This window comes from Pygocentrus nattereri, chromosome 18 (genome assembly GCF_015220715.1).
Source record: "Pygocentrus nattereri isolate fPygNat1 chromosome 18, fPygNat1.pri, whole genome shotgun sequence".
In the NCBI taxonomy this organism is placed as follows: Eukaryota; Metazoa; Chordata; class Actinopteri; order Characiformes; family Serrasalmidae; genus Pygocentrus; species Pygocentrus nattereri.
The window spans coordinates 23,741,390-23,765,299 of NC_051228.1; the positions used below are offsets into that span (position 1 = coordinate 23,741,390).

At 38.1% G+C, this 23,910-nt stretch overlaps 1 protein-coding gene across 1 annotated transcript; it reads left to right on the forward strand.

The window, feature by feature from the left end:
• The first annotated feature begins 1,061 nt into the window (after nucleotides 1–1,061).
• cercam (cerebral endothelial cell adhesion molecule) lies at nucleotides 1,062–23,910 on the forward strand. The gene is made up of 12 exons (XM_017708193.2): nucleotides 1,062–1,379; nucleotides 3,088–3,198; nucleotides 6,009–6,126; nucleotides 6,390–6,524; nucleotides 7,905–8,109; nucleotides 8,287–8,406; nucleotides 10,694–10,770; nucleotides 12,571–12,677; nucleotides 13,326–13,458; nucleotides 14,247–14,374; nucleotides 15,298–15,501; nucleotides 21,271–23,910. Exons 1-12 carry the CDS (start codon nucleotides 1,177–1,179, stop codon nucleotides 21,503–21,505), a joined length of 1,776 nt encoding a protein of 591 aa, XP_017563682.1. The 5' UTR covers nucleotides 1,062–1,176; the 3' UTR covers nucleotides 21,506–23,910.

The window sequence follows — 23,910 nt, forward strand, 5'->3', positions numbered from 1 at the left end:
ACATGGACTTGCTTCAATTGTCCCATTAAGTGCCACTAGGCATTGATATGGAGGCTCCTCAAAAAAAGCCCCTTAAATTTAGTTTAGCTGGTTGTCAGCTCTATTTCTCTTTCTCTTTCCATCTTTACCTCTGCATCCCTCTTGTTTCTGCTTTCTTTTCTCATTATAGGTGCTGTGCTTTTACCCGTCCTTTATGAGGTCTCTCTTTCTCCCTCTCTCTCTCTCTCTGTTTCCCTCTCTCTCTCTCACTCACACGTGTGTCTCAGCATTCTTTAGTGCAAGACTTCAATAGTGTGGATGTTCTCTGGTCAATTCTTCTCTGCTTTGCGAGTGGACAGCTGGTGATAAATGCGAGGCCCAATCAATGTGGAGTTTTTGTGAGTGCTCTGGGAAAATTAAAATGCAACAGCACTTTCCTTCCACAAGAAGAGGCAGTAGGGAATGGATCCGTACCTGATACCTCAATTACAACTGACTGTGCATTTCCATATGGAGATCAGACTAAGAATCACATCTGCTGGAAAGTAATAGCTCTTGTAATACAAATTCTATACTTGTATGGAGCCCAGTGGGAAGCTGGGCCAGTTCAAGCTCAACGGCGACCTCTTGTGGTTGTTAATCGAAAGCACATATACAATTTTTTTGAACGTCACAAGGAATCTTGATCAATCCTTTCCATGCATCTGTTATTTAATCGTTTGTTTTATGTTTTGAGTAAAAAAATAACTTTAACACGTTGAATATGAATATATTAAAATGGCCCAGCTGGCTTTGTATCCGTGAACATGCAACTGTTTATCCTGACTTGGCGTCTTTCTGCAGATGTAACTTAATTGTGATAAAAAAGTGGATGTTCCGGGTAAAATAGTGCTTAATGTGGTAATCTCACCGTTTTCTTTCAGTAAGTGCTCCATTAGGGGAAATTCAGTAGCCTCCAAAAAGGTGCTACTCCACGTTTAGTAGCTGTAATTTCTCAGTTGTTTGAAGAGAGATGCTACATTTCCACGTTCCGCTGCCAAACTGTGAACATTTGGCCAGCTGTGTGAGGATAAGTCCTCTTACGGAAGCTGTAATGTTGGGCTAACCCACGTTGGCTGCTTTGGGAGTTGGGAAGAGCCCCTGAAGTGCTGACGCGGAGCAGGGCTGAGCGAGTGAGCGAAGCCGTGTTGGAGGACGATGTTTCGCTGGAGTTTGGCTTTCTTGCTCGCCTTATCGCGGACACAATGCTACTTTTCAGAGGAAAACTACACAGAAGAGTCCAAAATGCAGCTGCCCACAGTCGTAATAGCCATAATCGCCAGAAACGCTGCTCATTCTCTGCCTTACTACCTCGGAGCTCTGGAGAGACTCAAGTACCCCAAAGACCGGATCTCCATTTGGTACGTGCCTTCACTCCAACCATTCTTAAAAGTCTTTTGTTTCTCTTTTCTTCTGCTTTCGCAGGGGGAGTAAAAATCAGGCAGATTAAAATTCCTTAACACTTTTCAGATGTTTTCCTCAGAAGGAGCCCCCCCCCCCCCCCCATCCCCCACTGACACCAAACGGTCTAACTTTGTACCGTCAGCTATTAAAATCCAGTTCATCTGTAGTTCTGAGTGTAGAAGGGAGGCATGTCGCAGTTTGGCGTGTGGTGCACCGCAGTTTCTTCCACTCTGTTGGGAATAACAGGCATTACTCAATGGAAAATCTGGTCAGGAATGTTCTTGCATCCTTCACCGTTACTGCTCACATTAGCAGGCTACATACTTCAAAAAGAGGGTTCTTCAAGGGTTCTTTAGTGAAGGGAGGGCTGGGTAATGTGGCGATATATCGTTATCGTGATAAACGGTGTCACCATAGGCTTTTCTGAGCATATCGTGGATATCGCCAGTACTTGTACACACTTCAAAAAGATGCTTCTTCAGTGTTTCTTTAGTAAAGTCTGTTTTATATGGTTCTATATAGAACCCTTTCTAAAAGGGTTCTATATAACACCAAAAAGGGTTGTTCTCTTCTTAACAGTCTTGACATCTTAGCAATAGAAGAACCCTTTTCAAAAAGATTTGATATAGAACCATCTATGCCATATTCTCCATCAATCTAAAGAACCATTTAACAATGCAAAATGATATATATCTATATAGAACCATTTTGTTTAATAAAGAACACTTGAAGAACCATCGTTTTAGTGTAGCAAATGAAATGGTTTCATAAAGAACCATGAACACATAAAAGATCCCTTAATATGATTTAAGAGTTCTGTACATATTGAAAGTGTTCTTCAGATTGATGGAAAATGTGCTGTAGATGGTTCTATATGAAACCTTTTTGAAAAGGGCTCCATATAGCACCAAAACGGATTCTCCTTTAGTTATCGACTTGAAATGAAAACAGACCTTTTTGGTGCTGTATAGAACCCTTTTCAAAAAGGTTCTTTATAGAAATATCTACAGCACATTCTGAAGAACCCTTTCCTGATGCAGACAACCCCTTAATGGTGCAAAAGGTTTTTTGAGTGTTAATGGTTCTACATAGAACCATTTTATTTATCAAAGAACCCTTGAAGAACCATCTTTTAAGTGTGTACTTTGATGATATAAAATCTCTCTGCTTGTGAATTCATGTGTTGAATGTAATGTATTAGATCAGGGAGATAAACTGGAGTACAGGGATCATCCTGGACTGGGAAACATTATCATACTTATCTAAATCCTTTGGATCACATTAACATCTTGCTTGCCTTTATAGGTTTGCTTTAGCTGAGGAGTGGAGGGCCTGGGTCCAGGTGATTTTTCCTACTTAGATACACTTGATTCAGGATCTAATTGCCGGTTTTAATAAGAGAGTTTAAAGGAGGAAAATCACTTAATTGTTTCAGGACTGCACTTCGTCACCCCTTATTAAACCCCTCAAACCTTAGGCTACATGCTCATTTATTGATTTTGAAACAGTAAACTATATCAATGCAAACTATAAACTAGTTTGGTGGCTACTGTGAAACTAGAATGTATGTTGTGTCATTGTAAGAGTGAGCAGCTGAAATGTGGGCCCAGATAAGGACCCATAGCCTCAACTTCCCCTCATCTCTTTCCTTTATTCTTCCACTAGGGCGGCGACAGATCACAACATTGACAACACCACTGCAGTCCTCCGAGAGTGGCTCACTGTCATGCAGCAGTATTATCACTATGTGGAGTGGAGGCCTATGGACAAACCAACGTAAGGCTGATTTGTTATAGAGGAATTATGTTTGAGTTCTGTTGCTTGTTAGAACTTCAAAGCAAGGTTCAAACTCTCTCTTGAGAAAATGATTTATATTCTTAAAACTGATGTAGTCACAGAAATTTGGTGTGCCATAAAAGTCAGAATCAGAAAAGCTTGACACACACAGGCCAATAAGAAAGGCTAAATGCGGTAGTCACAAAACGACAAAAAATCACATCCAACCTTTTTCCAATGTAGCTATAAAATGCAATTTCCACATGTATTGGAGAGCCCTCAGTGGAATTATGCATTCCCTCAGTAATGTTGATTGGATACACTTTAAAGGGAATTTGTATACTTTACAAAACCAGACAGGAACTACTTTTTTGTCTTCATACATGAACAAGCAAGTTAACAGTTGTAACAGTGTTTTTATTTAGTTTAGATGCAGTTTTTGTGGCTGTTTATTTGATTACAAGGAAGCTGCAGTTATGCTGTAGTCAACAGTGTCCTAGTTAGTCTGACCACAGAGTTAAATAAAAAATATTTTATTTGATTATCTTAATTAAAAGAACCAGCTCCGTGATGTCATCATGGAGGAGTGGAAGAGGATTCCAGTGCAGGATGCCTGTGCAGCTCTGGTGAATTCCATGCCCAAGAGAGTTAAGGCAGTGCTAGATAATAATAGTGGTCACACAAAATATTGACACTTTGAGCACAGTTTGGACATGGTTCACTGTGAGGTGTACTTACTTGTGTTGTCAGCTATTTAGACATTAATGGCTGTGTTATTATTTTCAGAGGACAGTAAATCTATACTGCTATACAAGCTGTACACTGACTACTTTGTTATATCCAAGTTTCATTTCTATAGTGTTGTCCCATGAAAAGATATAATACAATATTTGCAGAAATGTGAGGGGTGTACTCACTTTTGTGAGATACTGTGTGTGTGTGTGTGTGTGTGTGTGTATATATATATATATATATATATACACATATATGTGTGTATAAAACATACTGTATGTGTATATGCATATACACATATATATATACACACACACACACATGGTTTTATTTGCCAGGTGAATCATCCTTTTACTTTTAAAAAAATAAACCAGATGTACACGTAGACTTGCACTGTGTGATGTGAACCCAGTCATTCTAGGCTAAGTTAGTAAAAGTTATTTTAAGCTAACGAGTAAGACATAATAAAGCCCCAGGGAAGTGCTTGTGCAGAACTACATAGAATCCTCTGAGAATACAAAATATTTAATTAAGTGTAAAAATTCTCAAATGAGTTGTGATGAAGGCATTGAAATATGAAACTATAATTAGCAATTAGAATATTAAAAGCACTTTTGTGCAGGTTATAGTATCCCAGCTGCCCCGGGACAGAAGATTTCTGTTCTCACTGCTCCTCCTAGGAATGGCTTGACAAGCTTTAGCTTGCCAGCTTATGTTAAACTCAGACTGCTGGAAGGTGATTTCATTCCAGCTAAAGTCAGTGAAGCCCTGTGGAAGAATCACCTGAACTTTGAGGCTGGCTCTTGAGAAGAGTTACCACCTAGAGGAGTTTTGTTCTAGACTAATCAAGCTAGCACACCTAATCCCGCTAATCAAGGCCCTCTCAGATAGCTCGATAGGTACTTTCTTAATCCTCTTATGGGAAATCATGGCTTTACACCAGCTATAATGTGCGAAATAACTAATTCACACAATATTTATATGCTACACCAGAGGTCGTCGATTCTGGTCCTGGAGGACTGAAGTACATTTTGAACCTTCAAACTGTTACGGAAGCCCATTCCAGGTAGAGCTTTCTCTTATTCTGTTTTTGGCAACAGTATGTCTATTTTGTGACATAATACCTCTCAAAATATTCTCTTACTATGTCAAAATACTGACTTAGTGTGTTGTAATAATGTCAGAATAATGACTAGCCAAATTTAGGCACCCCTGCCCAAATTAAAATAAGTTAACATATCCTCTATAGAGAACACATTTAAGCACATTTTAAGGCCCAATTACTGTTTATTTGCCAAATTTACCAGACTGGGGGCCAAAGACATAAAATGTGGCCTGGGAGAAGGTTATGGCACGTTTTATATTTTAGTTTTTTCCTCATATGTTAAACTCAGCAAATAAATGTGTTCACTCTAGAGGTTGCATAAACTTATCAAAATCAACAGAATACAGTATTGGACTAAACATTTACTTATGAATATACTTTCTGAAATATTTAGATTTTTTTTTTGTTGAGTAACTTATTATTTCAAGATATTGAGTCAATATTTTGAAAAAAAAGTTATTAGTTCAAGACATTAAATCAGTTTTTTGAGAAAATGATATAGAGAATCAGTATTTTGACATACTACTGCCAGAAATGGGAATGGGCTTCTGTGAACAGGGCTGGACTCCAGACCTCGAGGATCAGAGCTGATGACCCCTGCTATAAACACTCAAAAAATATTGGGTACAATACAGTTCAACAAATACAACTGCTGCAGCAGGGACAAGATAGCAATAGACAATATAAATTAGGATGCTGAAGAATCAACAGTAGATGCTTGTCTTAGCTGTGTAGTTCTAGTGCAGGTCGTTTATATAGGCATCCAAATATTATGGCCAGGTGTTGGAAGTGAACTCAGGCCCGTAGATCTCCAGGAGTTGGAGGAGATCATCCTGCTTAAAGTTACCTTTTTGTTCCTGTGATTATTATTGCATGACCAATATAAAATTAAACAACAGTATCTTTAATATGTCAGGACGGTAGTAAACTCTAGCAGTGTGCTTTTACAGAGGGTTTCTGTGTCATTCTGCAGGTCTTATGCTGGTGAGTTGGGGCCCAAGCACTGGAGTAACGGCCGTTATGAGTACATCATGAAGCTCAAACAGGCAGCGCTTAACTTTGCCAAGAAACGCTGGGCTGACTACATCCTGGTAGGTTACATTCCGGTAGAATGAGGTGCTCCCTCACACATACGCATAGAAACATACACATTCTCTTTTGAATGTCTTATGAGGGAAAAAAGTAACTGGCTTATTTTTGTTTTTGAAAAAATACTTAAATCATGGTAAATGTCCTCATATTTAGGAAGCATGATGGAAGTGCTAACATGTGCCCATTAGATTCAATTCATTATTTGTCAGGTTAGCTTTCTTGTTGGGTATTTTATTGCTTTATATTCTTTTTTCTTCTCTAGTATTCAGATGCAGACAACATTCTGACCAACCCAGACACCCTGAACCTCCTGATCGCAGAGAATAAGTCTGTTATCACCCCCATGCTGGACTCTCAGTCTGCATACTCCAACTACTGGTGTGGCATCACTCCTCAAGTAAGCTTGTTTATGTGTGTCCGGAAATCTTATGTTCAAGGTTATTTTTCGCAATGACATGTATCAGCGTGGTATAGTGCAGTGTACCTTACGAGCATTCTTTCACTTACTTTTACAGCCTTTTTGCATGTACAATAATCACAAATATATTCTGTTGTTTCACTGTTATTGACATCATTTTATAATGGTGAAATGTGACCATCAGAGAAAAATGGTTCACCCACAAAATTTAACCCACTTAATTTAAATCAAACCCGATTGGTTGATTACTCTATCAGTTGCTGTTTATGTTGGTAGTTAATCTAACATGTAAGGCCTTCAGTCCAGCTACTGAAGTCCTAACCAGTGTGGTTTGAGATTTTAACCCTTGTGTTTCCAAACAATACTTAACAGTAAAATTAGAGCATTACTACAGTGTTTGTAGAGTTTAATATAATCAGCACGATTGATCTATTAATTAAAATTACAGTTTTGTATTTTTATATTTCTCAGAAATATAAACCCCTGAGGGTTCCCCACTGTGTTTTTACAGTCTAATCCAGTGTTTATCTCTGAGGCATATTTTTTATGTCATAACAAACTAATAACAATAAGTTATTAACAAACTAAACAGTGTTCATAAAATCTTTTTACAATAACCAGAGGACTTGTCTCTAAGCTATGTGGTAATGGATTGGATCTTAGTTGCTGGCATCTTGCCTTGCCACATTACTCTTGAGTTGCTCTGTGGTGGCCTTTCTCTGTAGGTGAAATCTCAGTTTGCAGCCATATGTCCTTATAACTAGAGAATGATCCCATTATAAGATGTGAAGTTATTTAAGTCAGGACTGAACATTTTATGAGAGAATGTTGTCTAATTTACTGTGCCAGGATTTGAATGGTTGATTGATACAGGATAAAATATGTGTACAGTTTCCAAAGTGGCCCAGATGGAAAGGTCATATCAGGGATATTCGCTTTAGTGCTCTGCCACAAGATACACTCAATAACAATAACACATCACATGGCAATATGTTGTATTGTTCTGCACACACTCTAGATTCATACTGGATTAAAATCAATCCACAATTATTACTGTCTGACTGAAAACTACACACATTGCAGATTCAAACTGGATTACAATCACTTCACAACTATTTCTGTAGGACTAAGAACCACACACTGCAGATTCATACTGAATTAAAACCACGCCATAGTTATTACTGTCAGACTGTAGAAACTACACACACTGCAGATTCATACTGAATTAAAATCACATATCTTGTCACTAATGTTTCAAATTACAGGGCCTCCCCAGATAAAACTACTTCATAATTAAAGTTGATCAGTTTTAGTTTTTTTAGTTTTGTACATCTGTTGATGCATTTAGATGTGTTTTAGGGTTACTATCGTCGCACAGCAGAGTATTTCCCAACCAGGAACCGTTACCGGACGGGCTGCTTCCCTGTTCCAATGGTGCACTCCACCATGCTGTTGGACCTGCGCAAAGAGGGCACCAAAAAACTCGCATTTCACCCGCCACACAAAGACTACTCATGGCCTTTCGATGACATCATTGTCTTTGCCTTCTCCTGCAGAGTGTCAGGTAAGCCCTCTGCAGTGTTACTCACTTGTGATTTGTTCTGTAGTGTAATTATTAGCTATATAGAGTGTGTTTAAGGACACAGCCCATATGGCTGGTCATTGCAGTGAGCACCACTAAATGCTGTAGTTTGTGGTGGTATGTAAATCAGACTAGAACGAGTGTGCTGTGTTTATCCAGAGGTGCAGATGTATCTTTGCAATAAAGAACGCTATGGTTACTTGAACGTCCCTGCCAAACCTCACCAGACTGTGGAAGATGACCGCATCAACTTCGTCCATCTCTACTTGGAAGCTTTGAGTGAGTTTGGCTTGTTGATTTGGCTTGCTCTGAACTGTTCATTTACTCAGAAGAATATATGACATTGCTCTGTACTGCTCTATAGAATATGAAAGTGTTTAAAACCTATCAGGGCTCTTTGGTACATTTTTGTCAAGGAACACTGGTGTTACTGATTTTACATACACAAGCCCACAGAAAACACACTTATTATGAACCTTTCTTTAAATCCTTTCTTTTTTCTGCCTATGAGTCAGGGAGAGTGTTTAATTCAGCAAACAATTTTTTTTATACATTATCCAAGCCCATCGTTATCAACTGTCATTTTCAGTTATTCAATAGTTATTGTTCTTTTCTTGTAATTTCTTCCATTTCGTATGTCATTATCTAATTAACACAAAGTTTGCCTTTGTGCCAACAGTTCTTATATGTATAACCTGCAAATAAGGCTGAACTATTTGGGGAAAATTGCATCATGTCAGGAAGATTCAGATGCTTGCGGTTAAAAGGGAAAAAAGAGGCTTTACTAATAGAATCAGAATCCAGGTTTGTTTTCAAAAAAAGGTGTGGATCAAGTTCAGAAAAGACAGCCAGTACAGGGGTCAGGCAAAAAGGCAGAGTCGAACATAAACTGGAATAACATATACCATAGAACGCTCAGTAGATCTGGATAAATGCAATACCTTACAACTAGACTATGCTAAAGGCCGGGCTTATAAACTAAACTACTATAGCCATATGACTAACAAGACAGGTGAACAGAGTTAGTATTCTGGTGACTGAGTGCTGATTGAAGCATGAGGGGAGGTCAGGAGTCGAATATTAACTAACTAATATTGCAATTTAAATTGCGATTATATTTTATAAATTGAGGTTTAGTTCTGTTTTTTTGGCCAGAAAAACAGAATATTCCTGCCTGAGGCCTGACCCCTGAGTGTTTTCCAGAATGCCAGTAAGTTGTGTTTGTCATGTCACAAAACGTGGAGGTTTGAGTGCCTCTGATTGGTCTAACTTATCTACAGGCAGTTCACAAGCTCTGTGTTATTAGGTTATATTTCCCCTCTTAAAATATGAGACTATGAGTTTGATAATGTAGGCTATAATTAAAGAAAAAATTGTACTCTCTTAAATTACAATTTTGATAGAAAAACTATTGATCACATTTATTGAAATAATGTTTTATAATGCAACACAGATTTGTATTATTTAAAATCTAAAGAAAGACTTGTGGAATTAAAAAATGGTCAGTTCTACTGAATGAAGAACCATTTTTGGAGCCGAAAGAGTCATTGTATTCATGTTGCTGTGATATTTACAGCATGTGTGGTAACAATATAAAATGCACTTCTCCTTATTTCATACTTCTCAATACAAACAAATGAAACAATCCTTTCCGGAGATTGTTCTGTTATAATAGCGAGTCTTGTTTTGCTGGTTGTTTTGTTTATCATGTTTTGTTTTTGGTAGCCTTTTCAATTACACTAAAAAATCAACACTCTGATGGTGTCGCATTGGCTAATAATATTTAATTATTATGATAATATTATATTATAATATTTAATTGTTATAATAAATTAATGTTATAATTATTCTTAAAAGGTCCAGAGTTTCTAAGAGAAAACAAAATTCCTGAAAGCAGGTCTAAAAAGAAAATATATAAGATTCTTTTTAAAAAGAGACAAAGATCCAGAATTTCTTGGAGACACAGGAAGCTTGTTCCATAATCTAGAAGAAGTGTTTAATAAAAATTGAAGAAGTTAAGGTCAACACAAACATATTTCTGTTTCTGCCATTTAATGTGATATTCTACATTAGTAATGTGATTTCTCAGTGCTTTTGCGACAGTTGTTTGGCGTGTAGAGATTGTGATGTAGAGAGCTAAACCTTTTTGATCAAGAAAACACAAGAAGAGAAATATACTTTGTTATTGCCCTTTGTTATTACTTGGAAACTAAGACTGATAAAGTTAATAATATTATTTTTAAAGATCTGAATCTGTGTTCAATCACAGTGCATACAACAATAAAGACAGCAAGGACCTTCTTGGTAGCACATAGAAAATTCCAGTTTCACATTCAGATACTTTTAGCATTACTAGCATGGACATGCATGCACACCAGCTACTCTGAGGTTAGAGTTTAATGAGTTAAAGGGGACAAAGAATCTATCCATCTTATTTTAATAATTAGGACTAAATCTGTCTGGATTAGAATTATGGGAAATGTATCATTTATTTGTGACAATAAAATGAATAAAATGCAAACAAGTTCTTTTAAGCTTCTTTATTTTGTAATGATGTTTGCTGCAGTTGATGGGCCCCCCATGTACGTGTCCCGCTACGTCCATGTTCCACCGAAGCAGACAGACCTGATGGGTTTCGATGAGGTGAGTTCACATGAACCCTTTCATGAACATGAACCTGCAGTTTTTGTTGTACATGAAGTGAATTAACAATAAATCTAAATATGAGTTTATAAAGTGATTCTAAACTTCCAAACTGCTCTATGCCCACACTCTTAATAAAGCTGGTTTCTCAAGGGTTCCTCAGAAAAGGAAATGGTTCTATAAAGAACCATGAACACTCAAAGAGGCCTTTGCATGAATAAAGGGTTCTTATCATTGTGAAAGTGTTTTTTGGATTGATAGAAAATGTGTTGTAGATGGTTCTATATAGAACCTTTTTGAAAAGCGTTCTATATAGCACCCACAAGGTTTCTTCTATTGTCACAAGCTTGACTTTGTAAAAATAGAAGATCTTTTGAGTGCTATATAGAACCCCCTTTCAAAAGAATTCTATGTTAAGCCATCTACAGCACATTCTAAAGGAACCTTTCATGATGCAAAGAACCCTTAATCACACAAAAGGTTCGTTGATTGTTCATGGTTCTTTATAGAACCATTTTTTTTTACTGAAGAACCCTTAAAGAACCATCTTTTGTAATAGTGCACCCATCCCCAATTGCCCCTTTACCACACTCTCACAGGAGATGTGATTACAGTCGGAAGTTCCACACAGCAGCCTATAATTATCTTCCCTCACAGCATCGCTTATACTGTATGTTTGTGTGAAATAGAGGTCTAACCATGTGCACGAATTAAAGGTCTAGACCAGCAGTCACCAGTGTTATCCATAGAGGGCCAATGTGGCAGCGGATCTTTATTGTGACCAAGCATGAGCATGCCTCATATAACTAATCAGATGTTTGAAGACCAACTGATTAAAAAGTGGAAGCAAGTGAGCTTCTGCTTGACTAGAATAAAAACCTGCAGCCACACTGGCCTTTTGCAAATGGGAAGCCCCTGGTCTTGACATCTGTGCATGCATGAAGAGTAGGGCTACCAGGTTGAAGAGGCACATATCTTAGTCTTTGCCTTAAAGGGGATTTCCATTCATTTATTACAATTTTCGCATAATTCAGTAGTTGACACGTAAATGAAGTCATTCAGAGTGGTTTGATGTGGAATGAATAATTGTAGAGAAGCTTAGATTTCTTTACCATGGTGGTTGAAATTAACCAGTGGTCAAGATACCTGTAGCAGTGAGTTTATGTATTAGCCAAAATGACCAAATGTGTCTTCTGAATTTTTATATGGACCTTTTCTCCAAGAATGAGTTTTAAAAAAAAAAAGAGTGAAATCTTCTCAAAGTTATCATTAAACAGTGTTTCAGACATCAGACAGTGAATTCATAATCATTTCGTGTAATAACTATCTGTGATGGAGCTTTTAGAGACATTAAACTCTTCAGATGTCTTCTCATCACTCAACTGTAAACAAATCTGTTTCTCTAGAACGAAGCATCTCACATCAAACCACTTTTGATTACTTTGTCTATATTTTAACCATTCGGTTATGAATTATGAGTGGAATTCCTCTTTACTGTGGCACAGATCTGAACCACTTTCATATATGGATACATATCCAATTTGTGGCCATATGACCTTAAAGAGAATGGCCACATTGGAAATCATGTTTTTTCCCCACGGCATCATTCTTTGTTCATAGTACAGCTGGCTTGAAGTTTCCGGTTGTAAGCACTTGCCTTTTTAATCTTTTTTGTTATTTTGTATACAGTAGTAACTGTAGACTTAATTATTATGCATTTACAAGAAAATGTATGTTTAGATGTTTTATTTAATGGTATGTCAGTGGTCCAAAACATGCATGTTTGTTTGTGTTCCTCAGATTTACCTTATAAACCTGCGCAGGCGGCCGGATCGTAGGGAGAGGATGCTGTGGTCACTCTATGAGCTGGAGATCAATGCTAAAGTGGTGGACGCTGTGGATGGAGCGTTAGTGACTTCTCTTTAATCCTTAGAAATGAATGTCTGCTTGGAATGCTTTCATCTCTACAGCTAGTTATTTCAGAGTTCTAAGTCACTCGGAGTAGTCTGGTATAAAATGCTCCACTCTAGGGAATTTGTTATGCTCCAAAATATCTCTAGAAGCCACCTTACAGAAAGTTATTACATGAAATAGTTATAAATGCACTTCCTGATGCCTGAGATATTATTTAACGATGGTTTTGAGAAGGGTTTGGCCTAAAACATACATATGTTTTATATATCACAGTGATTAAATTATGAATATATTTTGAAAAATCAGTGGAATTCCCCTTAAATCTAGAAGGGTCTGTAGGTGGGCTCACACATCAGTTCCTCACTTTCGTAACTACACCTTACATATTAAGGTGCTTTTATACTGGACAGTGTGGGACTGCACAGTACAGTTAATCCGAATCCAGGATTATTCCAACCTGGAATAATATAATCCAACCTGGAGGTTGTTTGGTGGTCGCGTGGTTTCTGATTAAATTTAGCATAAACTGTAAACACAAACAACAACAGAAAGGGAGATACTGAATAATCAGTTGAACAATAAGCCTACAGTTTAAGGAGTTCACAAATATCACAAATATTTGACTGTGTGTTTGTTCGTAGAGCTCTGAACAGCAGTGATATCAAGATCTTGGGTGTCGACATCTTGCCGGGATACAATGACCCTTTCTCTGGGCGCTCACTGACCAAGGGAGAGGTGGGCTGCTTCCTCAGCCACTATTATATATGGAAGGAGGTGAGTAACCTAAAGAGGAGCCACACTTTCAGAAACATGCAGCTCAGTAGTCTGTAACTGTTATTCCATTGACCCATGTAGCTGAGTACAGCAGTTGTCATGACAGAAGAAAACTATATGTATAGAGCACTCAGTATTCACCTTTTATTAGTATGTCATATACATTGGGGTCTAAAAGTCTGAAACCACCCTGAAAAGTTTTTGAGCTTTTAGTACAGACTTTTTAAAAATGTAAGTTAATTTGTCATGTTAACCATGCTAAGACTTTTGTGCAAAAATGTCAGATTTTAAAAAATCTTTCACTGGAGCTCATGTTCAGACGACTCTCAGGTGGGTTTGATTTACTCATCAAGGGCTTTTCACAAACTTATGAAGTCCATGGCAGCTCAGCTCAAGTGCACCTTATCAGTACAGCAAAATGGGGATGTACTGAATGCCAAAATATATATATATTTCACTCAACATTGTACTATTTTTACTCTCTATAAATGCAAAAAACACTGAATAGACAAATGTGACTGGAGGATGTATGTACACAACAGTGAAATATAGACAATAGAAACAATACACCAAACTTTTTTTTGGACTGTTGTTTGAAAATAGCCAAATAATTTTATTTTGTCCAAAAACTGAGGATATAGTTAATATTAAACATTATTAAGATTCAAGACCCTTGAAAACATAGAGGGATAATGGGTGTCATGTCTGTTGTGAAATGGTCTGTGTTTGTGTGTGAAGGGCTACATCTGGTTGAGACTATCTCTCTCTCCTCTCTCTCTCTTTTTCAGATGGTGGATATGCAGCTGGACAAAGCTCTGATCTTTGAGGATGATGTGCGATTTCAGGGCAACTTCAAACGGCGCCTCATGCAGCTGATGGAGGAGGTGGAGCTAGCAGAACTTGACTGGGACATCATGTGAGTGACATCTGTATAAGTTACTATGGAGTCCAGAGGTGCTCTGGTTATGGATAGTATATAATCGTAATAGGTAATCGTAAAATCGTAAAGGATTTTGTAAAAACTTCAGATCTAAACCATTTAAACATGGGTCTGTATCTAAGGGTCACCTGAAACTGGTCACAAACAGTGTATTTGGTTTTTGCCGGAAGAACCTGCAGTTTGTTGTTGGCAAATTTTGTTGTTGCTTCTTGCTAGTGTGTAATTTTCATGTCAGTACAGGAACACACACCCACACACATACAGGCACACACACAAATCCACCTTCTATGGCAAAACGAGAGGCATTTGAAATGTAAATACTTTTTAATTTAATTAATTTAATTAAATAATTCATTCAATTAAATGTAATATTCTTTCACATTCAGAAGTTCAGAATCACTGTGTTTAATTATGTATATGTTTCAGATACATGTGTAAATGATTATAATATAATGCTAGAACTGTACAGCTTCAAATAATTAACATGAACAACACTTAAACTGACCGCATTTATTTGATTAGATTACATTCATTTAAGAAACCATTCAGTGCATCATGAAATATCAAATTTCACTATAATTCAGATAATTTTGGTACAGAATTATTTTTAAAATACACTAAATGCACACATGTAACTGGATGAACTATTTATAACTGTGAAGTAGACCATAAAAACAATAACCTAAGCCTTTCTGTCATTTTGACATTTCAAAATTGCCAGAAAATTTTGTCCAGGAAAAAAAGCACAGTTTATTGAGTATTATTGCAATTGATTACAATAAATGTTACAGAATCAGTGCAGTTGAATCATTACCTTCAAACTGATGGATTTTTATTCCCCCAGTGACAGCAGGACAGTGTCCCCTGGTGCCTGACCTTCTGCTCTGTGTGTATTTCAGATACCTGGGCAGGAAGCAGGTGAACCCTGGACAGGAGGAGCCCGTGGAGAATGTGAGGAACCTGGTGTTTGCTGGTTATTCCTACTGGACCCTCTCTTATGCCATCTCCCTGCAAGGGGCACAGAAACTACTCAATGCAGAACCACTCTCCAAAATGCTCCCTGTGGACGAGTTTCTGCCCATCATGTATGATAAGCATCCCAAGTGAGTATGGCAAAGACGTTAATAAGACCAGACCAGAGCATGAAAAATGAGGAAAAGGCTTATGTAACGTTTTCTTTAAAGAAACAATTCAGGGTAAAAACTAATTTATAATTTCTCTTAATGTACTCAGTCATGTTTGGTGTCTAACCTTTGCTTCTTTAGTTTTACACAGGAGCTAAAAGTTAATAAAATTAATTAAATTTAATTTAATTAATTAAAGTTTGATGTAGTATGGAAAGTTTTAAAGCATTCCATATGCTACCCAGTCCATACAGTCATTATACGTGAAACCAAGCAGCAGTAAAATACCTGTTTTCAATTAATTGATTCTGTGATGTCACAAAAATCTAATGGATTCACACACATCCACATATTCAGCCTTCAGCAATTTAGGCCCCCCCCTTTCACACTGAGTGTTTCTGCCTCCTTTTTGTATTATCTGTTTCATTCTGTGGGATAAAGGGAGGTTGAGAAATGGTCATGTGAAAATTAATTAGGACCGTTTTTGGTACATAAACGTACACAGACTTTAAAAATGGACCTCAGAAGATTCAAGAGAATTGTAGGACATGGGCCCCTAAAATAAACTCAGAAAGATCTGTTTATGTGGTTTCTGACACTGTACAACAGACTGTGATCAATAAACATGGACAAAATTCAGACTTCAAAGTAGTCATTACTACTGTTTATCACTCTGTTTAGCTGATTGTAGGGCTGAGTAATGTAGCATTTATTGTCATTATGATAAATTGCTTCACTATATCTATGATGGATATCATTGGTACTTAAGAAACACTTCTCAACTGCTTGTTTGATGACAAAGATTATTTAATTGGTCTTAGTGCTGCACAGTGTGTGAAATATTAAATACAAAATAATTAGATTTTTTTTTATAGTATTTTTCAAATGGCACTACCTTGTCAGTTTCAACAAAAAACCTTGTGAAGTATAGTGATTGTTGAAACATTGGCCAGCTGTATCTGATCATGTGAAAAGTGTTAGACAATTCATTTTAAAGGTATATAATATATGAAGGATGAAAATAGAATATGATGCAAACATATCCCAGGACTGACTGGGTGTACCTGGATGTGGGCTTGGTCAAAGCGCTTCACCTCTTGCTGCTGCTGATAACGTCCATATTGAAGTGGAGATGGTCAATATCAGCAGAAAATACTGAATCTTATGTTGAAGAAAAAAGAAGAATGATGTGTGATGTGCTGTGCAGTTCTTGCTGTGGGGTAGTAGCGTGTTTTAGCATGATAGACTGCTTTTAGTTGCTCATCTTTAAGTAAATCATTCAAATTAGATAAATTAAAAATAGATCACTATCGAAGTTTAGCAGTTTTTTGATCAGTGGAGGCTGATACTTCAAGACATAATATTAGTATCAGAAAATAAAAGGTGCCGTCGAGCCATTTCTGTATTGAAAGTTGTAATGATGTATGTAAAATGTATGCATGTTTTGCTGTTTCCATGTGGTGGAATTGTCTAAGCTTATAATTACCATCAGAATTTTGGTACTGTACCATAGACTGATTCCAAGAACAGATGGTACAGTGCCGAACTATGTGTGCGGTTTAGGTTGTATGTGACAACCTACAGTTAGGATGCTTGTGTTGGGCTGTGGTTTTCTAATTCTGAAGTCTTTGGTTGAAGTTCATAGTCCAGAAATATCACCAGCCTTTTTCTCCCCCTGAGTTTAGAAAAGTAGCTCACTGCAGCATGTGTCCTATGATTTCAGCCTGCGTCACTATGAAAAGCAGACATTTCTCTCCTTTTTTTTCCTTCTCTCATTTTTGCCAGCCCCATGAAATGTGGTGACATTTCATTCCCCAGATGGGTCTGATAGACATCCTGTAAAGACAATCAAAACTGATATAATAGTATTACTGAACACATTATGACCAAGATTTAAACATTAGAAAAAAATTGAGCACCATAATGCCTTACTAAATCGGGAATTCATTTAAGCATAGAACACATGTATGTGTGTGCCCTGGCTGGCTGCCCTTTCTTTCCTTCCACTTTCCCCTCGGTTTCTGGCTTTCTCTGCTTTTGCTGTATGCCTGCCAGAAGCATTCTGTCTCCTCAGCAGGAGATTCACATAGATTTTAATCTTCACATGCACACTTCTGAGTTTTGATACAGAATGTTGATTATGGGCAAATAGTGAAAAATCTGAAATAATAAGTTTTCTTTGGGGACTAATGTGCCTCATAACACCCTGCATGTACCCCTCCACCATGAATGGATTAGAATAAATTGATTAAAATACATTTTAGGCCACAGCATTATCACAAAGCTACCATGTTTTAGACATCAGGCAGCGTATTAATCATAACCATTTCATGTATAATGTTTTGTGAGGGAGTTTTTAGAAGTAGATGTCTGGTTCCTATAAAACTTATATTGAAACTGAGGAGGCGGGAGCTCTTACAGAGAGATGTCCAAAAAAAGCTACAGCCTTTCTAAATAGAAAGAACTCAAACCGCTTATGTGGCAAAGAAACTTGTATTGTGTTCAGATGGAAATTATGATAATAATAATAATAAACAGGGGAAGTCAAAGGTGCAGAACGTTCAGGAATTAGAAACATATCATCATCTTCACTAACATCCAAAGAATTTTTATGAACGCTTCAAAAAATTTGTCAATGTAGGTTATGAAAATTAAATTGATCAATAATATGTTATGGAATAATTAACAATAGTCATAGATATAGCTGGACTGAGGAGAAGACAAGGAAAATAATATGTGCAGATAATAAATAAATACAGGGAACCCAAAGATACGCTGATTGCAATTAGATAAAAAATTAAAAATGGAAACATGCCAATGACAACTTTGTATTGATAAACTATGACCAAATCTGTTTTTTTAAAAGAGATGACATTATTTTTAACCATTTTTATCACTTAAAGCCATTTGATAGAAACAAGCTGTTCCACCCTAAAGACTGCAATTTTTTTACGCTTTTTCATTTTACCATTTGCATAGAAAGTCTATGTATTCTAGCAAATTTAGTTAAATAGCAATAACAACGCATGAATCAACACATGAATTCTTCAGACACACATTCATCATCCACCAGCATTAGTTGCTTGAGAGAGGCTAAAGTTAGCTTCTTTATCATAACTGAAGACACGGACGAAACGTGTTGAAAAGTGCAGGGGACAAAAACAAAAGTTAACAGTACTCATCAGTACCTAAAAGGCAAAAAGGATCCATTTTAGTCACAACGTAGGTGGCAAATTAGTTACATTACGAAGTCAGTTAACTACCAGTCATTACAAAATCCAAGACCAGAAAGTGGATTCAAGACTAGATCTCAGTTCTGTGGAAAGCATCATTCTGCATTTTCCATTATCGCACACTTAAAGAGCTTGCTCCTTATTTTGGCTGTTCTGTATTCTGGGAGAATTTGTCACTGTATGAGTTGGTGGAAGTCCAGCACTTTGCGCTCATTCAGTTTGAAAAAAACCCAGGAATCCTGTGCCAGCTGGCCAGGAAAAGACTTGTAAATAGTTAAGTGCTTTTAATAGTTCAGGTGCTTCTCTTACACACCTATTTCTCAGTCTAAGTGACATTTTATTATATTTTGTTAGCTTTAGCTCAGAGATCTACAAGTATCAAATGTAACAATAATTCATCTTGTTTTCATAGCAAGCATTTTGCTTATTCGCCTATTCGGAATACATATGGTGGGAATAGGGTAATCAGTCAGTCAGCAGCTCTGGGAAAGTGTATATATATATTTACAGAGCCAGTTCACCCAGTTTACACGTTTTCTTTCACATTTACATGCTGCTGACCAACTTACCCTGACAAATTTCCAAATGTAAGATGAATGATCTAAACATTCTCTGGTCAAGGGATGGTATGGCCAAAATGAATAATTTCATAATCTGTTATAATAATAATGAATTGATTATTACAGTCTGTGCTACAGTTAACTCTAAAGGAAGATTTTCTGTTTTAAGAACTAGGTAAACACTCCTCTGGTGATGTAGGCCCGTCTTGAAGGTGGGAGTCACTGTTGATAAACTACAGTTTCTTTGGAATAGATTTTTGGGATTTTATGGATTTTCATCCCACTGTGTATTTGTATATAACTTGTATATATAGAAATGAGAATAAAACCACTTGAACTTGAAGCTAAAAACTAAAGGTAGCAGGGTAGCTGGCTTTCTCAATGCCAGTTTGGCTTTATCTTGCTAAAAGGGTAAAAACGTCTTTCTGGCTGCTGTTTATGCCAAATAGTGTCAGTATTTTCTTTCTGAATTTGTTTAAAAGCCTATGTAATGCTAATGCTAGCCTGATTGTATTTATTTTCTTGTAGCTCAGTGATTAGGCTAGCATTCAGGAGGGATTCAGTGATTCTCAGTGGTTGTATGATGTACACTGCTCATAAAAAAAAGGGAACACGCAAATAACATCCTAGATCTGAATGAATGAAATATTCTCATTGAATACTTTGTTCTGTACAAAGCTGAATGTGCTCACAACAAAATCACACAAAAATCATCAATGGAAATCAGCATATGGTCTCACAAGGGGTCTGAGGATCTCATCTCGGTACCTAATGGCAGTCAGGCTACCTCTGGCGAGCACATGGAGGGCTGTGCGGCCCTCCAAAGAAATGCCAGCCCACACCATCACTGACCCACTGCCAAACCGGTCATGCTGAAGGATGTTGCAGGCGGCAGATCGCTCTCCATGGCGTCTCCAGACTCTGTCACGTCTGTCACGTGCTCAGTGTGAACCTGCTTTCATCTGTGAAGAGCACAGGGTGCCAGTGGCGAATTTGTCAATCCTGGTGTTCTCTGGCAAATGCCAAGCGTCCTGCATGGTGTTGGGCTGTGAGCACAACCCCCATCTGTGGACGTCGGGCCCTCAAACCATCCTCATGGAGTCAGTTTCTAACCGTTTGTGCAGACACATGCACATTTGTGGCCTGCTGGAGGTCATTTTGCAGGCCTCTGGCAGTGCTCCTCCTGTTCCTCCTTGCACAAAGGCAGAGGTAGTGGTCCTGCTGCTGGGTTGTTGCCCTCCTACGGCCTCCTCCACATCTCCTGGTGTACTGGCCTGTCTCCTGGTAGCCCCTCCAGCCTCTGGACACTACACTGACAGACACAGCAAACCTTCTTGCCACAGCTCGCATTGATGTGCCATCCTGGACGAGCTGCAGTACCTGAGCCACTTGTGTGGGTTGTAGAGTCCGTCTCATGCTGCCACGAGTGTGAAAGCACCACCAACATTCAAAAGTGACCAAAACATCAGCCAGAAAGCAGAAAGGTACTGAGAAGTGGTCTGTGGTCCCCACCTGCAGAACCTTTATTGAGTGTGTCTTGCTAATTGCCAATAATTTCCACCTGTTGTCTATTCCATTTGCACAACAGCAGTGAAATTGATTGTCAGTGTTGCTTCCTAAGTGGACAGTTTGATTTCACAGAAGTTTGATTTACTTGGAGTTATATTGTGTTGTTTAAGTGTTCCCTTTATTTTTTTGAGCAGTGTATTTACATGGTACACTTGCAGTGCTGGGTATTGTAATAAGAGAACACTGATGACTGAAAACATAAAATCACACATTTTTTCAAGCTGATAAGTCTGAGAGCTACAGAATGGTTCTACAGAACATTGCGTAGAATAACCAATAATATTAAAATCTAGTTTTAGACCAGGAGGCCCCTTTAACTATGAGAATGTGTCACACTAATGCCAGCACTTTGATCATCATGATGGCTTTATTTTATTTGTTAACAGTGAGGACTACAAATCCCAATTTCTGAACCGGAACCTGCAGGCCTACTCTACAAACCCCCTGCTGGTGCAGCCCTGTCATTATGCCGGCGACCCAGGGTGGGTGAGCGATACAGAGACATCCACACTGTGGGACAACGACACTGTGCGGACAGACTGGAGGGGCTCATACAAGAACCTAAAGGGAGGGACCCCACCGGCTGGAATTCAAAGCTCCTCCTACAGGGATGAGCTGTGAAGCACAGGCCAGTGAGCCACTTCTCTAAATGAGTCAGTCATTCGGGAAGTCAGGGTATGTGAAAATGTGTGCGAGACTTTACCATTGACTGTACTAGCTCTTCTTGGATAAGGTTATTCACCACAGAAGCCTATTAGGAATACTCACACACTATAACACACACCCCTTCTCAGGTGGAAGCTGCTCTGAGAGACCCCCGCTTAGTGCCTATGTGTGTTTGTCCATCTGTGTGTGTATTCTCAGGTACATACAGTGCAGTCTGAATCAGCACAGCATGCAGTTATTTATGTTTTTACTTTGTACAGCAGTGCACAATGATTTGAAACAAAACAGTGCCTTCATTGTCAGGTCAGAGTGTGGAATGTCAAGTTTGCATGTTGGTGCCAAAAGGGTTATTTCACTCCCTGCCCCTACCTCTTAGCCCTTAAGCCCTCCGTTTGCACGTTCATGTCTAGGAGGTAGGGTGTCCTAATTTGAGAATAGGGGTGGGGCGAAGTGTTAGTGCTAAATGGCCTTTTAAACAGAGGTTTTTCAGAGTCACACGCTAAACAGTGTTATGAAAAAAAAGAAAAACTGGCAAGATGGCTGTGCGAGTGACCAAAGAAACCCACAAATGTGAGAATTTCCTCCATTATAAAATTACAATAATTATTGGTATTGTCTTTAGTGTTTTTATATCAATGTATTCAGGTCCTTTTCTTCATAACAAACACAGAAAGTCACTGATAGTATGCTGATGTCTCGGCAGCTAGATAACTAAATTTCCCTGTTCCACCTTAAATAGTCCAGTAGTGCTGACACCTGAAACGCCAGAATGTAACTGCTGCTCCATTTAAGGTGGAACAGGAAATGTTTGAACGAGAAGCTGGTGAGTAGCTGACTCCAGCTTCATTATCACCAAAGAATTAGTTGCTCCTCTGTTATCACTGCAGACTGGCAGGGTCGCCTGCAGAGCACCGTTAGTCGTGTTAATGAAGTCATGTTCTTTATTTGAGGGTTGTCCCTTTTCATAGGGGAAGATTTCAACCACTACCCCTTGTAACTCAGTTCCAATTGGTAAGGTGGCACTCAAAAACAAGGGGTACAGGTAAACATAAGAAATGGGATGGGCCTAAACTACATGTGGATATCTGTGTATGAAGTATGGACACCTGGCCATCACACTTGTGAGTTTGTTGGACATCCCATTCCAGCCCATGCGTATTACTATGGAGCTGCCTCTCAAACCAAGGCCTGGCTCATAAATCGACGTTCCAGTTTACTCCAAGGGTGGTCAGTGGGGTTAAGGTGGGGGCTCAGTGGTGTCCCCTAGAGTTTGTCTACACCAAACTTGTCAAACTATGTCTGGAGCTCACTTTATGCACAGGGGCACAGGAAGGGGTCTTCCCCAAACTGTTGCCAGAGAGTTGGAAGCATTTTATTGTATAAAATGTCTAACTAATGCTAATTAATGCATCTAGTGCATTGCTATGTTTGATTTTCACTTTTTTTATTATTATCTGATAGATTTATAAAAAAATGTTATCCTCATGTTGGCCTAAAAGCTTCTGTTTAATTAAGCTGGTCTGCTTTGCTGCCGTTGACGTTGATTGGTGCTCATGCTGACAGATAACAAGAGCCAACTACAGACCAAGCAGCATGTCAAAAATATACTCTACACACTTTGTTCTCTCTTTTGTGCGCACAGCCAGCTGAGAAACAGTTGAGTTGCTAATTGTTCATTTACTTTCTGTCCTCTAAAATGGAAGGACAGTTCATCCTGTATTGGCACACACACACATCAATTAAAGCTGTCAATCTGCACATGAACTGCCCAGACATTGTTTCACTTCAGATCCAGTGTTCTGGAGTACAAAGCCAAAACAACACAAACTGCCCTCTGTTCATACACTTACAGACTGCACTGTATGTGGTTGCATTAGGTTGTTGAATAGGAGTAACAATTCAGGAATGATGAGCATCCCAGTTATTATTTGCTAGTTTATTACTATTGTTTTATTGTTCTGGCTCATTTTTAAATTGAGCATGTTTTTTAATAAGGCATTTTAAACACAAGGAGGAAATGTTTTGCAATGTTTGTTCAGATTTACACCAAAGTCCAAATAGACAATTAAAATGACCACTTTGCACAGATGCTGAAAACAATCAGAAGAAAAAAAACACGTGTGAAGTTATGGGTATGTTTGTGTGTACTTCTTTTCTGTACCTTTTTCCAGTCAGTACAGTTTATCTGTTTGGTCCATCTTCATCATCATCATTATCATCTTCATCTCCCTTAATCTCATGTTTTTTCTTATTTATTTCCTTCTCTTGGCTGTTTATTTTCTCCTGAAGAACTGTAAATGTTGATGTATAACATATTTGGTTGTCTTTATAAAATGGTCTAATAAAAATGTACATGTTAA